The sequence below is a fragment of the Seriola aureovittata genome, chromosome 2, assembly GCF_021018895.1.
Source record: "Seriola aureovittata isolate HTS-2021-v1 ecotype China chromosome 2, ASM2101889v1, whole genome shotgun sequence".
NCBI classification, from domain to species: domain Eukaryota; kingdom Metazoa; phylum Chordata; class Actinopteri; order Carangiformes; family Carangidae; genus Seriola; species Seriola aureovittata.
Genome location: NC_079365.1, coordinates 23,480,534 through 23,497,504, shown reverse-complemented (window position 1 = coordinate 23,497,504; position 16,971 = coordinate 23,480,534). Strand labels below are relative to the sequence as shown.

Here is a 16,971-nt window from a genome sequence, read left to right as displayed (position 1 = left end):
ATAAAGTGCTGGAGATGAATGCAATGATTAATGGCTCCTTATATGATTTTGTTCAGTATAAAGGACAATTTAACGAGCACGGTTTGATCATTTGAAACGGATTTTCGACATACTTGTGTGGGACTGCTCACTAATTACTAATACAATCATCAAGTGTTAATTTAATTTCCACCAATTTTACACATAAACAACACAAACTGGGGGCGTACTCAGTCTATAAACATGGTTGCATATCCTATGGTGAAGCTTTCTTATATCTTGAGCCTTTTACTGCAGGAGCCAGGATAGAAACGTCATCAACAGGCCGACTGACTCGCTGTGAATTCTCTAGACAACGACATGCTCTGCTCACACATCGGCTCAATCGGACATTACGTACACTTTATAATAGTGAGCTGGCAGGGTGAAGTCCATTTAATGTCTGGTCCAACTGATTCAGACATTTGCATTCCCACATACAGATCCTCTGGGTAATGTCTAGATAAGTTCAGGACTGCAGTGTGTGAAAGCAGCTTTGGACTGTCATCAGGGTTTTCTTGGACTGGGCTTGGAGACTTCACATTTTCATCAGTAAATCTGCTTTACAAACTTAAGCAGCAGAGTTTGAGATGTGGGAATTAATAAGGCAGAGAGGGTCTAACTAAAGATCATGATGCGTTAATGAAACTGTGGGATCTTAAAAATAAAACTAAATCCCATTTTAATTATGTGTTTAACTGCATTCCCATTAGCTTCAATTATACTTTTTGTTTAGTGTTACATAGCAAAAGTTAGCATGCTAACATGCTAAACTGAGATGGTAACAATTATACATGCTGATGTTAGCCTTGTACACAACGTACAACCTCACAGAGATGCTAGAAGTGTAGTCCAGGTCTTATTTTCCATTTCCCTTCATTTAAGATAGCTAAGAGTCCTGTTTTTGTTTTAATAACTGTAAATCTTTGGTTTGGCGACACCCACAAGCCCCATTTCTGTTGTAAATTATTTATTTTCTTAATTTTATTATACAGTATTTTATGTACTTTTAGATTTTATCAAAATGATCAGTGCCTGCAATAGATAACTAACTGCTAACTCCAACTGGTGTAGCTTGCTTTTCCCTATAGAGACCTGCTTACTTTTCTAGAGTCGTCATCTGACTCTCAGAAGTAGTAGGGCCACCAAGGTGCAGATTCAGTTACACATCAACGTCAGGAGCTACTGTGCAGATGTGCACTGGTTGATTGATATTTGTAGCCAGAGCTTAAGGTCCCATTACAATGAATCAAGATGATAACAATGCTCGTCCCATAATGAAAACACATTGCTTCCTCCACAGCACCGGAAAGCGATGTGTTCTATGTTTCTGACAGCAGCAATAGAATCAATAGAAGAAAATCTGCTTAGCGTGAATGAGCTATGAGCAGAGCATGAAAAGATGACTAAAGAAACTCAGGTTTTACTGACAGAAAATCCAAGAAAAAAGACATTACATGTGATCATCAGCTACTGTTGAAGACACTGAGGTCATGTACTCTAAACTCTACTCTACTAAAATTAACTATTTCCAGGTCAACCAAAATAAGATAAAATATTCAATATTCAATAAATTTCTATACCAGAATTTATTGGCAGCATGGAGACAACATTTTAGCCTGCGTCTTCAGAAATAAATCACTTTACAAGTCTGTGACTTCCTAATAATTTCAAGACTCTTGCAGGTTACCACTTTAATCAAGCAGGTTAATGGAGATGATGAATAGTTTCTAAACAGGGACAACTGTGACATTTGTGACGCAGTCTTCAGTCTAGTACTCACCTGTAGATTGTGTACTCATTGGGGGGTCCTGAGAGAGGGTCACTGGCATTCCTCTTTCCAAAGTTGCCCGTCCATAAAACAGTGTCGTTCAAAATCACAATGGCTGACATAGCGGGAAGGCTGATGGGGTTGACGCTCTGCCGAAGCAAAACATCCACCTAGAGGAGGCAGAGGTTGTTTTAATTTAAATAGGCTAATTTTAAGGTAATGTTCCCTGTCCATAAAAAACTTGCTAGCTAGCTAAGATAGCAGCAGAGAAGCTAATCCAACTCTAGCAGTGCAGCAGCTGTGTGATTTGTTGACCGTGTTGGACATTTGAATCTGAATTTCATCAGTTGGAATACATATTATAAATTCATATGAAAGTGATAAATAATAGATTTTTTCAACATTAACATTTGGTGCAATTAGATTAGAAAAAATGTTTATGTTAATAAGGAAGGATTGTGAGTTTGGTCTACAATTATGGTATGCATTTGTTCAATTAAGTATGAGCACAAACAGTGATGAAAAAATAGTCAGCTAATTCTACTAATTTATAATTCCTTCCTTCAGGAAACTACATGAGGCAGAGAGAACACAGCTGAAGTGAGTTAAGCAATTAACAGATTTCTCTCTCATTTGATTTGCACATGAGTTATATTCAACTATCAGGGATAATATGACCACACACTACATCTGAGAGGGAGAGATTGTAATTATCACTCCACAACATTTATTTAACAGAAATATTTACTAGTTATATAAAAACACAATAATCCTATAAAATACAATATTTTGTTAAAAATTAAAACAGTGGCTCCCACATTTTTGACTTGTGACTCCTTAGAAAACAGCAGTGTCTAATTGGGGCTCCTTATGTTGCTACCGCTAACTTGTTAGCGGTTCAGCCAAAGAGATATTTCCCTTCTAAATTTCTCAGATGGTTTCATTTAATTGAATGAATTAGTGAAAACAAATTTGTGTGGTAGAAATTGATTTTTCCGTTTTCCCTAGCCCATTAATTATCTGACAATCTGTCAGATTTATCTTGTGAGCCTTTGTAAGGACACTATCAACAGTCTAGAAGCCAGTGAACCAAAACCTTATATTTGCTGTAGTTAAAACTAGCACGTCTTGACCAGCTACCACAGTAAAATGCTGCTTACACATTGATGCATTAGTATTAGCCATCTAATAACGTCATATATGTCACTCACAGCGGCTCACAGCTGCAGAACAAGAACTAATACCTTTTGATATTTTAGATTACATTATGCTGATAATGTTCCTGTAGTTTTACTTAAATTTAAGATACAGAACTTTTATTTTTTATTTTTTTACATTGTGGTTTTACTTAAGTAAAGGATCTGAATACCTCTTGTGAGGTATAATAACTCAAAGCCATGCTTTGGTGGTTTGTTCGATATCATTCATACAACATGCATCGAAGTGGCTATGAAATACATATTCCTGTTTTCACGAGGAGAAATCACTGTGTTTTGATTGGGAGATGAAATCTGGAGGTAAAACAACATGCTTCATTAAAATTAATTGAAGAAAGGTTCAATTTATTCTTTGGTTGCTCACAAAACAGCCTTTAACTGTCATGAATAACAAAAGGTTTATATGTTTTACTTTCATCCTCAGTTTGGGTGTAAGTGTTTGGTTGTCGCAGAGATGAAAGAAGCTCTTCTCCGTGCAGGTAAATTGAAATTTTTTTTCAAGTATATTTTTTGGGGCTTTTTATGCCTTTATTTGATAGCACAGTAGAGAGGGACAGGAAATGGGGAGGCGGAGAGAGGGGGAATGACATGTAGTAAAGGGCCGTCCGATGCGAGGACTGTAGCCTCTACATATGGGGCGCCTGCTCAACCCACTGCGCCACTTGACGCCCCCGGGAAACTGAAACTTAACTGGCAAACTTTTGCTCAACTTCATTACATGTCCACATTACAAATGAGCACCCACTACTCCACATCCTCAGACTCTCCCAGCGGTGTTTAAGTGTTGCTGTGTCTTTGGTCGACAAGCTGGGAACACTGCTGCTCCCTGCGTACTGAAACACAACCTTTTGCTCAGACAGACACTCAGTTTTTCATCCACTATATCTTTAATCTCCTTCTGTCAACTGCAGCAGCATTTGGTGTGAAGGATTACCATGGCCAGCCTGTAAATTTCCTCAGACTTGAGAGTGAGCGCATGATGGAAATACAACCGCAGATTTAAATCTGTGCATGATGAACGACTCCTCTCACCTTTTCCAGGGCCTCTTTCAGACTGGAAATGGGATGCTCCAGAGGGAGAGGCTCAGGGAAGCGGGGACATGTCATCTCTGATTTGGCGTTGCGACCCATCCCTTCATCTGGGCGGCGGATAGGAAATGAGAAAAGAGGAAGAAAGAAAGAAAGAAAGAAAAAGTAAGGGAAGCATAGGGGGAAAGGCTATTGTAATTCCCACTTGATATTTGATAGAATATCAACGGCACAAAAGCTGGGATAATGTAGCATGATGGGCTGGCTTGGGGCTTAATTTATGCTCTCTGCCTCCTGATGAACCCTGCTGATCTTACATTATACAGTTTGACAGGACGTGTGATATACAACTCGCTGATCAAAAGAAATACAGCCTGGTCCCACTGTGAACTGTGGATAAACAGGGTTATTTCAATTCGTCTCATTGTAGCTTCAGGACACCATTTGCATTTTCATTCTAAAGGATTACTATAAATGAAAAATGTTTTTTTTTTCACCTCATTTCCCTTTACCTCAAACAGAAATCACAGACATGAGCAGTACTTTGGAGAGTAAAGCATTTTGTTTGTGTGCTGTGTTGAGAGAAATGCCAGTTGTGAGCCTGATGAGATGTTATAATTAAGTGTCAACATGTTTACGTCACGGTTCTCAAAAAAAGGGACACATGACTGAGGAGTCAGATATAGAAGGGTCTTTAAAAAAAATAGAAAAAAAGAAAAAGAAATAAAGATACAAAAACCAGTACAAATGCTCAGGCAAAAATCCAACAAAACACAGGCAAGATCCAAAACACAATCAGGATCAAAACAGCCAGGCAAAGCTCAGAGCGCTGGACAGATAAGGCACATGGCACAAAGTCAACCTGGCAGAGAGTAAGTGGAAACAGACCAGTATTTACACTAAGAGCTGATGAGGAAACGGGGAACAGGTGAGCAGGTGAGTGAGGAGGAGGAGGAGGTCCGGTGATTCCACTGAGAGGAAGGGCAGGCAGGTGGGAGTGGCAGGGCAGGAAGTGACAGAAGAATTTGGGACATGTATGCACAAATAACTGGACTGCATGACTGAAAGGATGAATGAGCAGTCTGACGCTCAAAACCACGACAGTTTAAACCAAACTTATGATCTGAAGCGCCTCTTGTGCAGCTGGAGGGATAACGCACGCCGTTTGACATTAACAATGATTTTCCAGGAATTAATGAACTACAATTAAAGTCATTTTACTGCCATTTATTTCACATCATCTTGCACGTTGACTAATTTCCGCAATTTTTAAATCAAAATTGTATTGTCTGAGAAACAACTGAAAACAATCAACTTGCTGTTTTGTTCCAGTTGTTTACCCAATTTTAATTGACTGCCATCTGAGAGCTTGAACTTGTTATGATGCTGACAATTATACAAACTCCCAGCAAACACAGCAACAAGTTGTGGCTTATCTCATAATTGCTTGATAAATATTGCACATTTAAGAGATGTTTTCTGTCTGTTAATCAGGAAATCTGTATCTCTTAATAAGGAAAAAAGAATCTATAGATTATCAACGCCACAGATGGAACTGAGGTTGTGTTGTTGTTGGTGCAGTCAGATCAGATAAGAAGCACCCAGACCTGACAGAAGTTTGTTTGGTACGTTTGTTTTGACTATGTCCTAATGAAATAGAAATGCTAACCATGTGTCAGAAACAAAAATAAGCAGGTCCAGTACAGTAGTTGGCAAAATGTCATCCGTATTTCAAAAATTCAATCATTTATTTTTTTCCAAGTATCATGAGCGGTGAAACCTGAAGGCCGCCAAGTGTCAAACGCGGCACAGATCTCAATTTAGTTTCAAGCACTGGGTTATTTTCAATTTTCATGTTTCAGTAAACTGAGTAACCATGTGGGCGCTCTGGTAGTCGAATGTTTACAATAACCGCAGTGGTCACGGTTCGACTCCAGCTGGGGGTGTTCGTTGCATGTCATGCCCCTTTTCTATCTCTCCTCATCTTTCCTTCCTGCCGCTTCACTGTTAACAAATAAAGGCAAAAAAATGTGGTCTGAGATGGTTTGACAAAATTGCGTAGGTTCAAGACAGTATTCACAGCCACAATATTTCAAGGGAAAAAAAAAAAAACATCTCATGCAACATGGTGCATCACCTGTTCCCACCCTGTGTTGGCCTTACCTGGCAGCACCTTTGGCAGCTGATATTGCCAGAAGAAGCATCCCGTCATCACCAGTGACAGAACGAGGAAGAACACCAAACCCAGCTGGGTCCATTTCACCTTCATCTTGCCGACTTTTGTGAGTCCTTCAAATTTAACGGTAGCAGCAGGAGCAGCCACAGCGGGGGTTGGCTTAAACACAGACAGACAGGCACACAAACAAGCAACAACACACACTAGGTTAGGACTGAGTGTGTACAGCTGTTAGATGAAACACTACTGAAAGTTTCCCATATTTATAGCATCTGAGCAGACATATTCTCCATATTCTCCTCCATATCATCTGTTGACTTCTGCTGTAAAATAAGAAGTCAGAAATCCCTGTCACCTTGTTCACATACAGCACTTAATGGTACTCACCACCTGATGCTTCACAGGCCAGAGCGGGATGGATTACCAGCGACACAGAAATCCTCTTAGCACTCAATCAACATCCGAGACATTTACTCAGAGTTAGTTTTTCTATGTAAGTGATTCTTATATGACAAAGGCAGTAAATGGTGTCCTATGGAGGTTTTCCTGAGAAGGGAAAAAGGCACAGACTTGGACTCCCTGCTCTGATTTCTCACTGACTGTGCTGGAATTCTGGGCCATCCCTGCTCCCGTCCCTCACAATTCAATTTCCTCTCCTGCAGCCACAGGCTGTTGACATCATAATCCCCAGATTTACTCCACCAAAGCGGCCGGGGAAATCTTAATCCTTAATCCCAGTGAATCAATTCACTTCAGTCCAGCTTCGCCTTGTCGAGCCCACCACCGAGCCGCACGAGCTGACAAAGATGGCACCCACTCAGCCAAAACAAGTTGAGATGGGGTGATAGGGTGTGCTTTTTTTAGCGGGAGTATGAGCTGAAAAGTACAATCACTTGGGTGCAGTGAATTTGGATCAACTGGGTGAGGGAATGACAGACAATTTGGGATGTCGAGGGGAATTCAGATAATGACCGGGGATAACATGCACTCCAACTTCTTCATGCTAGCCACTGCCAGCTGACACACAGACTGCACAGCCTGACTCATGGTGGATTCCTATGGCCAATACAATATCTGAAAGTTTTAAATATCACATAATGACATATTGACCAATATAAACAGTGTATATATATTCTTTTTTAATTAAAAAAAAAAAAAAATCTTTTAATAATTGTGGATAAAATACCCATTTAAGTGAATGGGAAAATGGTGGTATGTACTGAAAGAGACCTTTTACTTGTCAGAGGTATCCAGTGGATTAATTATTTAATATATTTAATGTAATTTCTTGTTTCTTATTGGCCAGAAAATACAGCAATACTGATAAATCTACTGTATATGATAAGCCAACATTGGCTAAAATATTGACCCTTTTTCTTTCTTTCTTTCTTTCTTTCTTTCTTTGGAGTTGCTTGTGAGTTTGCTGGAAAATATCATCTCATCTCAGTGATACCTATGGTTACTAAGCCTGCTCATGTTATCTTCTTATATAATTGTGGGTGGTATGGTTGGACAATAATATGAGACATACTATGAGATGATGAGATCTGCGAGACCAAAGTGTTTATCCTTTCAATTTCTAACCCTGGCCATTGCGGCAGGATCTTGAAATATCAAGATCCTGTCAGCACATGCTGTAAGATGTATAAAAATATTTTGCTCGCAACAATAATTAGTGTCTAATTATGGTGATGTATGACAAAAAAATTCAATCATTTGCTTACAATTAAATAAAATGACATGACTTCTTCTTCCTTAATGAAAAATACAGAATTTATGAATATACAAATATGGTTCATTTCAAAAGTTTTAGCTGCTGGTTGCAAGATGACTCATTCTTCATTGAAAAGTCTATTCTCACTGAACATGAGCCTGCCGAACAGGTGCTGAAGAAACACTGATTTTTAATGTGAATCTGCTTTCACCATCAGGTCCCATCACCAGGCCTGTTTGTTTTGGAGAGGAGGAAACTTCTGCAGATAATTCGACTTCCTGTAAAAAACCCTCTGAACGACTGACACCGAAGGAATCTGGGAGTAGTTCACTACAATGAGAGCAATGGTGGTGAAGACATCCCACGTTACTTCACAACTTCACAAAGTATTCAGTGGATTATCCATAAACTACAGAGTCCCTCCTCAAGATGGTATTTTTATATAGTGCACTCTAAGTTAATAAAAAGAAAATACATCTTTGGGGGTGCTGCAAAAATAGAGCAGGTGGACATGTGGTTATTTTATCTATAAATGGTTGTGGAAATGAATTTCCAGAATCTTTAACCTGGCAGAAGATTTGATTTAACTACTTCTGGTGGGTAGCTTATGTAAATAAGAATATGCTCTATATAAAAAAATCTGTAAAATCTTGGCATAAATAGAGTTTTTATCCATCATTGGGTACATCCAGTGACCGTCATTCCTTCACTTATCTTAATCATATATTAACGGTTTGTGCAAAGCTCAGTAATGTATTTTCATGACTGTAGGTATAATGATGCAATGTGGGAAAGTTAAGTGTGAAAGCAAACCGCGGCTGATCCTGGTTGCGTAACCTGTGACAGATGTAGAGCACAGCTGCAGGAACCATTTCACCACAGCCAGGACACAAACAAATGTACACACAGCCTCTCATCTCAAAGCCAGAGCAAGAACCATCACAGTTTATTGTATTTTTTGTTTAATACACTTTTTTTTTTCTAATGTATCTGCCAGCTCAGTTCCTGTGTGTGTGTGTGTGTGTGTGTGTGTGTGTGTTGGTATGTGTGCAAGCAGGAGTTTTGTACAGCTTGTATGTGTGTGTGAGGTGGCGGCTTTTACCTGTGCTTGCACCCCGTCCACTGAGGTCTCCCTCAGGACTTTACTCCCCGCCTTGCCCATGGCTCTACTGCACCAACTGTTACATGAAAAAAAAAAAAAAATAGTTATACCTTCTGCACAAAATCTGCTTTTCTTAACTGTGAGACGCAGGTTTATAGTCATGAAAGGAGGCCACCGTGCATTCTGAGGCATTTCTCTCTGTACATCAACATCCACAGATACTGAATTAGAGCAAGAGGAGGCGAGAGCAACGACAGCCAAGAACACGAACACATATTTTCTTATTGCAGGAGCAAATTGCATTTCATCATTGTATGACTCATAATGAATTCATAACCAAAAGCCGTAACGCAGTGCCAACCTTATGGAAGGATTGGGCCTACAGTAGATATTTTTATGTTACCAAAGGCAGTAAGAAAGTACAAGCTCTACCTGTCTGTCTGTATTGTACAGCGTGAGGCAGCGGTTGAGAGCCAGACAATGGAGTGATAGAAAGTGCCAGTGGTGGAAAAAAGAGACCATGACCTGCTATAAACAATGTGCACTTGCGAGACAGCCAGTTTTACTGCCGCTCTCAGTGCACAGAGGGAAGAGGAGAAGGACGTGATACAGCTGTTGATCTCTTGCTCACTCTCAACATTTTGTCAGAGTGTTCTTATTCCAGGAAAGGGAGCGTTTGAATTACAGGTGAGAGGTGAGCTCAGTTGCCCCAAGCGAAACCACATATGCACCTTTTTTTTGTGTGTGTGTGTGAATTTGGTGTCTGATGCTCTGAGATGGACTCCTGCAGATAATCCCACAAACTATAGAAACTTCTGCTCCGTTGCACCTTTTAAAACACCTCAGAGTCTTTGTAGTGGACTTGTTGGTTGAATGGCTAACTACTGACACTTTACCCTAAAGTCAGGTATGCTTGAACCAGTGTGAACAAAATGTTGTCTGACCACTTCTAAAAGGCAAAAGTCTTTATACTTTCACTGAAAACACTGAAAGGAGGGATGAAAAGCTTGCCGTCACAGAGGATCAAGACTTGATGAATCATTCATATGTACACACAAAAGCATGGAAGTTTAGAGTTTTAAAGAGTGTTTAAACCCCTGCTTACTGTCTCACTTGCACAATGGCCAAATACTGCGTTAAGTGGGTCACATTCTGGAAAATAAAATGGTCAGAAGCAGCCCCTCAAAATCTGACATCTGAAAGGTGGGTTTGCACAGCTGGGACTGAGGAGCCTGAGACTATTGTGACATGAATTAAATGTAAGCCTGTCTTTAAGAGCACATTGTAGATGGGAGCCTAAACCCATCTGCACCCTCAGAACTACTCACAGAGTGCTGAGGTCAAATTGGGGTTAGTGGAAGCTCAGAAACATACAATAGCTGAATTAGTTTAGTGTTTAGCTTTTGATGATGTTTCTCGCTGTCCATTTTGTGAAAGGTTAGAGTCTTAGTGGTTATGCTTTAGTGGGACAAAACCTAATGCAATTGAAGCACCACGAAACAATCGACCACCACAACATTCACATCCTAAAACATTAAAATACCGTAATTCAAAAACTTATGTGCGGCTTCAGAACTGTCAGCTAAGAGAACTGGTACAGAACAGTTTGTTCAAAGCATACTAATCAGAGGCTGCAGCATGAAAATTGGTCAGTTAACAGCACTATATTGTAAAAAGCATATTCAGTCAGACATTTCAGGATAATTTCCGGATACTTATCATTATCATGTCTTATAATGCTTTTTTTTTTTTTTTTTTTTTTTTTTAATGACAGCAATTTCTTTACCAGCATAAAACAGAGATTTCCCATCAGGCTGTTCTCTCCGCCTGCCTGCTGACATATGGAGGTGCTGTACGTGAACTGAAGTGAATCTTGACCTTCAGCATTGCATTCAATTTAAAGCATTCAGCCTAACATTGTCAGGGTTTGAGGGGTAAGGCGGGACCCAAAATACAGCCAACACTTGGGAGACGGTGCAAAAGGTTTATTTAACTGAAAGAGCTTACACAACACTGGGGAAGCACAGGGAAACACAGGAGCTTAAACAAGAAACAGGAACAGGCAACATGAACAGACCGAGGACAACCAGACATGAACAGGCAACGTGAACCGACGATCAATCAATCAACAGACAAACTGGAGCACAAAGACTATATAGACACAAGGGAGGCAAGGGTGATTGAACACAGGTGAAACACATTAGGACGGGGCAGACAATCACCACACAGAAACAGGACCAAGACAGGAAGCAAAAACAGAGACACACAAGGAAACCAATACAAAATAAAACAGAAAGTGAGAAAAGTCCAAACAAAACTAACAAAAAGTGTCTGCCATGGCAAACCATGACAAACATGAATGAAGTGAGTCACATCAAGTCTCATTCATAACTTTTCTTCAGACTAAAGGAAGGAAGGCTTTATGTACGCTTGTACACTATGCTCAGCACAGCATTCATTCCACTCCTTATTGACAAACTTCAAGCTGGAATAACTGAGTCTGAAAATGATGACTTAAAGTTTAATTTAACTTTATATGAGACTAAACACTCTTTAAACCCAGGTACATGCAGAATAGGTTTCTCAGAAATAACTTGGTTTTGGTTTTCAAACCCATCAGTAGACAGGATGGTCTTTACATGCATCAGTATTCAGGTTTATGTGTATCGCACCATAATCATAACTCAGATATGAGGTTGTCTACTTTGCTGTAAAACTGGATGGAGTGACAAATTATGGGATATTTCAACACTCTGAAAGTCCTTTCAGAGAGCAACCATGCTAAGGCCTTCTCTCTATGTGACATGGATTAAAGATATTTGATTTATCACATTGAGTCTGTCATTTTTCAGAGAGCAACTCAAAGAACCTGAGGTAGAGAATGGTTCTCCCCAGGGGGTGTGGTATTATCCTTTTTTAATATTTAAGTTAAAGGAATATGAAAGAGAATTTCTTTCATTATTTGAAGATGAATGGACTATTTGGAAGCGAGGGAGTAACCTCTTCTTTGTTTTCAACCAAATGATTGAAATCCAATGATTACGGCTTCAAAATCTCCATAAAACTAAAACAACATTTTCAAGTTTATCAGAATGTGGTAAGATGAAAGGATGACAATACAGTGCACATAGAGAATATTTCACTTAAGTGTGAAAAATTAATAAATGTTCTCAGTTGTGTGGCATTTACTGACTGGAGAGCTGTCGGACAGTCGATGATTTATAGATGAATAGATCAGTTACTGATTATGAATGCATGGCTTAGGGATCAGCAGTTCTTACAGTGATTAAAATACTGGATATTGTACAAGCTAAAGCCTTGAGAGTATGTAGTGGGGCATTTTACTCTACTCCAATGCCTGCCTTATTGATGGAAATGGGAGAGATGCCCTTGGAAATCAGACAATATAAACTTGGACTGAGATACTTGATGAAAATGAAAGGACAAAGTGAAACATTTCCAACAAATTGCCTGCTATATCAACATTAAGATTTCCAGGGAAGAATCAGACGGGTGAAGGGAAACATTGTAAATAAGCTCAAATCAAAGACACAGGAAATTGGGATTATTAATATTAATGCGTACCCTCCAGTCTGTTGGTCAGTTAAGTCTCTTTTCTTTCAGTCAGACAGTGTCACACACACACACACACACACACACACCAGTACCCTTTTCCCACCAAAATTAGTGGGTATAAGCAGGTTTTTTAAACATGGGTAAACCTGACAATGTAGTGTAAAAAAGTAATGTATTTGGAAAAATGTTGTAAAGATGTTAGCCAGCCAGTAGCGAGTAAATAGGGAAAGGAGAAATCCCACATTTCGTGTAGTTTACCTTTCCATGCTGTGTTCGCTACCGCCATGGTGTGCAAGTGTGAGGGAGTGTGTGTCTGTGAAGGTTGTGGAAAGGTTGTGGATGAGTTTTGATAGTATTGGATAAAGAAGATTATATCATGCTAATGTGTTTGAGACAGTAGGAAAGCATATGACAGAATGAGTTACTCTATATTGTTTTTATTATTATTATTTTCGTACTTTGAGTTGACTAACTTTTGTTTACATTGAATGTATGTGAAGTTATTCTGAATTTATGTGCACTTAATTTTTTTTGTCAGAATGTTTTGTGTCACTTATTGTAGTTTTGGTTGTACAGTTATTTGTTTAATCTATGGAATATGTTAGATTTAATATTCTTTGTAAAATTGTGGAGATACTTAAGTAGTGATTATGTGTTTTTAAAACCTTTTTTCGGGACTGCAGCTCACTCTTTCATCCTCGAGTGCCGTGTAGCTGCTGTGTTTCTCATGTACCAACACTGTAGCTACTGGGCAGGTTAGGTTTACAGTGTTTGAGCTCTGAAAGACGTCACAGCAGGAAAAGGGGGCGAAAATTTGTGGGTTCACCTGGGTGTTGTGTTTACATTAATGTTGATCGGAGCTGGAGCCGATATATACCTGTGTCTACTGCAGCGTCATTTGACCTGGGTGTTAAAATGAATTACAATTACAGAATACAAAAAAGACATACATGGGATGGTCAACCATGTAATCTACAAATAGGTGAATTTAACCCCACGCAATGCACATGCACATTCATACAATTAAAACGGCTCAGGCTAAAAGGGATTAATTTTGGTCCGCCTACAACACATTATGAAAAGCCAGCTTTAACTAACGCTGGCTATGGGCAAAGCAGCAGCCAGAGTAGTTGTCACAGCTCCCCAGACCAGGCCCACAGCCCCTGTGATGCATAAAACATCAAGTTAAAAAAGCAGAATTATAGCCATAGAAATAAATAAAGTAGTCTACATACCAACCGGGCGGTTGTGAGTGTTTGCAACACGTGTTGTTTTCTCAATTTGTTTGTGTTCTGTCTATTTGCATGTGTTTTCTTAAGTTGCAGTGTGTTGAGCTCTCAGCGCCATTTCCTCAAAAAAATAAAAAAGGCGAAGGGGAACATGGCAAAGGTGAGGAACTAGAAAGACTAGCTAAAAAAACTTATGCTAGATTAACATTTAAGTAACATTAGTCCATTCACTGAACTAGATTAAAAAACACTGCTGCACTGCCCTTATAAATCTATTATACTGGAACCTACTAATGCTTGCAATGAATGCAAGGCCTAAAATCAGCAAAATAAATAGATTGTTCCCATGAGTATCCCCATCCCCACGCAGAGCAGCTCCACTTCCCCAGCTCCTTTTGTAGATCTCGGTTCAGAGTTGGATATATGAGGCAGAATATAACTGTTGCAGTCTATTTAGAAAAATAAAAATGAAATAACTGATTTCACCCTTTGTGATTTATATTCATATTGCGTTGTAGGCAAAACAGAGCATGGTCTGGATGGGTCTATAAAGGTTTTAGAAATGGTTCTTAGAGACTAAAGACTTATTTGAAATTGATGTATTGGCATTAGAGCTAAGGTTGGGTGGGTGGTACTGGTGCGGGTGTGAATCTGGATGAGGGGCCGAATTTAGAAAATTTTGTCCCCGTCCATAATTCCTAATGGCTGTCCTGATTAGGCTACATATAGTCTCGGAACCAGAGTGAATTAATTTGATGGACGTTTAATCTCTTAAAAGGGGCAGTGATCGTCAAGGATTTTCTCCTTTTGTTCAAAAGCACAAAATCAGTCAGTCATGAAGGTCCGTTCATAAAAACGCTAACAATAAAATAATGTCGGTACTTCCTTTATTCAGGGTCAACATTACTCTTGAGGTGAAATTTGTACATCTATTAATGAATGAACCATTGTGGGAGACAGGTGTACCTGCGGCATCATTATCCTCTACTCAGATCACATAATACTTAGGCTACTGAATACATGCCTCTATCATTAGTACCTTTTGAGGCATATTAATCAGTGGGATTTTCAACTGCATAATTAAGTCTAGACAATCTGAAGTGTGAATGTTTATCTTACTCTAACAGTGCTTTTTTTTTTAAAATAGTACTTAACTTGTACTAATTGTACTGTGTACAACATTCATTTATTTCTATAAACCTTTGATAAAAACCTTTGCATGTGTGATGTTGATCGAGGTATTTAACCTTTAAAGTGACAAAATTGGCAACTGATATTTCTTTTATTCTTTACAGAAATAGGTTTTATTAGGTAACAGAATTATAACCTCATTGCCTGCAGAAGTCTGTGTAAACATTACACATTTGTGTGTCAAAATATGACAAGTTGCTTTGACAATAGCATAAATGTGACAAGAGTGAGAATGGTAGAGGACATTATGACTATAGAATAGATTAACTGATGAAATCAAATTTTAATGATCCTTGAGAGAAATTGGGTAATCGCACCAACAGTAAGCAAAGAAGACAGAACCATTTCATATATTAATCAAACAATTGGTACTCACTATGCATAATGTCCTAGAATAATCAACATCATATTTTAATCATAAAACAATGCAATGGGCACATTAAGTAAGTGGGTTACCTGGTAATCCTCTTAATTTTCATAGCGTCATCATTAGGTGAAAACGTAGGCCTATTTTAGTTTACGACCAAATACCTTAATAACGTTCTCATCAACATCTACTGTATGTTTAGCGTTAATTAATGAATGTCTGCATGCTAACAAGCTAAAATAACATGGTAAACATTATATCTACTATCAGCATGATAGCATTGTCATTGTGAGCATGTTAGCATGCTGATATTAGCATCTAGCTCAAAACACAGCCGTGTCTGCAAACAGCCTCAAAGAGATGCTAGCAATGCTGCAGACTCTTGTTCTAACCAGCATTCATTGTTTTCAAACCATTTATATGCTTATGCCAAATTGTAGTCTGAAATGCTCTATATGCAGGCAGTGAATTAACATGATGTATGGCAGAATTCGATATAACATAAAAATGCGTAGCTGAAAATACCATTTGCAGCAACAAAACCATCACTCCCAACAACAAGCTACTGACACATCTGAAAAGATGCTGCCTGGTCAGCATATTTAAAGGCTGCTCTGTAAGCAGAGACTAATTTTGACTCATTACCCCTGGTACACTGAATAACTACCAAAATGCCAGGTCAGGTTTTAGCTTGATGCTGAATATCTGATGGAATTTTAATAAGTTGGAGGCCATGAAAAGCAGGGCATACTAAAAAACTTTTTTCTATTGCGTCTTTGCATGAGTAAACATGTGGCTATAATCCACTTCTCATAGTTTGATAAGTTGTCTTTAGTAAAATTCAAAACCTTGTTTTTTTTGTAAGTCTGAACATCAGAAATAATTTCAGAAAGACAACAACATCCACAGAATAGGCTACAGTGTGTTATCATGTAATCAGAAGAAGACATAATGAGACTAATATAAAGCATACAGTATATTTACTTACAAAATATATGATTTAAAACAAGTCACCTGATTAGGCCATCACTCTAACCAACCTCTTGTCAATGAAAAAAATCAAATAAAAAGAAAATTTATCACTAGAATATTGTCAGCAATGACAGCCAGTGTGATTCTCCCATTGATGTCAGCAGTGTAGTCATTGTCATGTCATAATTGCTGAAACCAATTATTGATTTAGATTTTGAAAATGCAAACAGGTCTATTACATTGACCTATTCAGAATATAAATTATGTTTATAAGTCTGAAATGCATTCGTAAATGAAGTGATGCACCACATGCATAAAGCATGTAGAATCCAGACTGTGGAAAAACATGTTACATAAGCTACATAAGCACCTCTTTTATGGGCCATGAATGGCTCTACATTGATGAATTCCTTATTCACTTACCTCAGGTTCTGAATCTATTAACTGCTTGTCACTCCTCTTTATCAAAGTAAGACAACAATATTCCGCTTTTGTTCCGTTTGGGAGCTTGAAACGGGACCCTGACAGATGTTAGTATCATGGTCATGGCTAAATCCTGCTTGTAGCAAGCCCAGCATTCTGGATTAACCAGCACAACCAATGGCCACA

The 16,971-nt window shown here is 38.7% G+C and overlaps 1 protein-coding gene across 1 annotated transcript in view; it reads right to left on the bottom strand.

Annotated features, from left to right (window-relative positions):
• lactbl1b (lactamase, beta-like 1b) overlaps positions 1-16,971 on the bottom strand; it is a 22,697-nt gene extending 5,726 nt beyond the window's left edge. The window contains exons 1-5 of the mRNA XM_056387231.1: positions 16,786-16,971; positions 9,028-9,103; positions 6,199-6,370; positions 4,039-4,145; positions 1,802-1,959 (exon numbers count right to left, since the gene is read on the bottom strand). Of these exons, the coding sequence (XP_056243206.1) occupies positions 1,802-1,959; positions 4,039-4,145; positions 6,199-6,370; positions 9,028-9,087 (497 nt within the window). The 5' untranslated portion in view covers positions 9,088-9,103; positions 16,786-16,971. The remainder of the gene's footprint in view (positions 1-1,801; positions 1,960-4,038; positions 4,146-6,198; positions 6,371-9,027; positions 9,104-16,785) is intronic.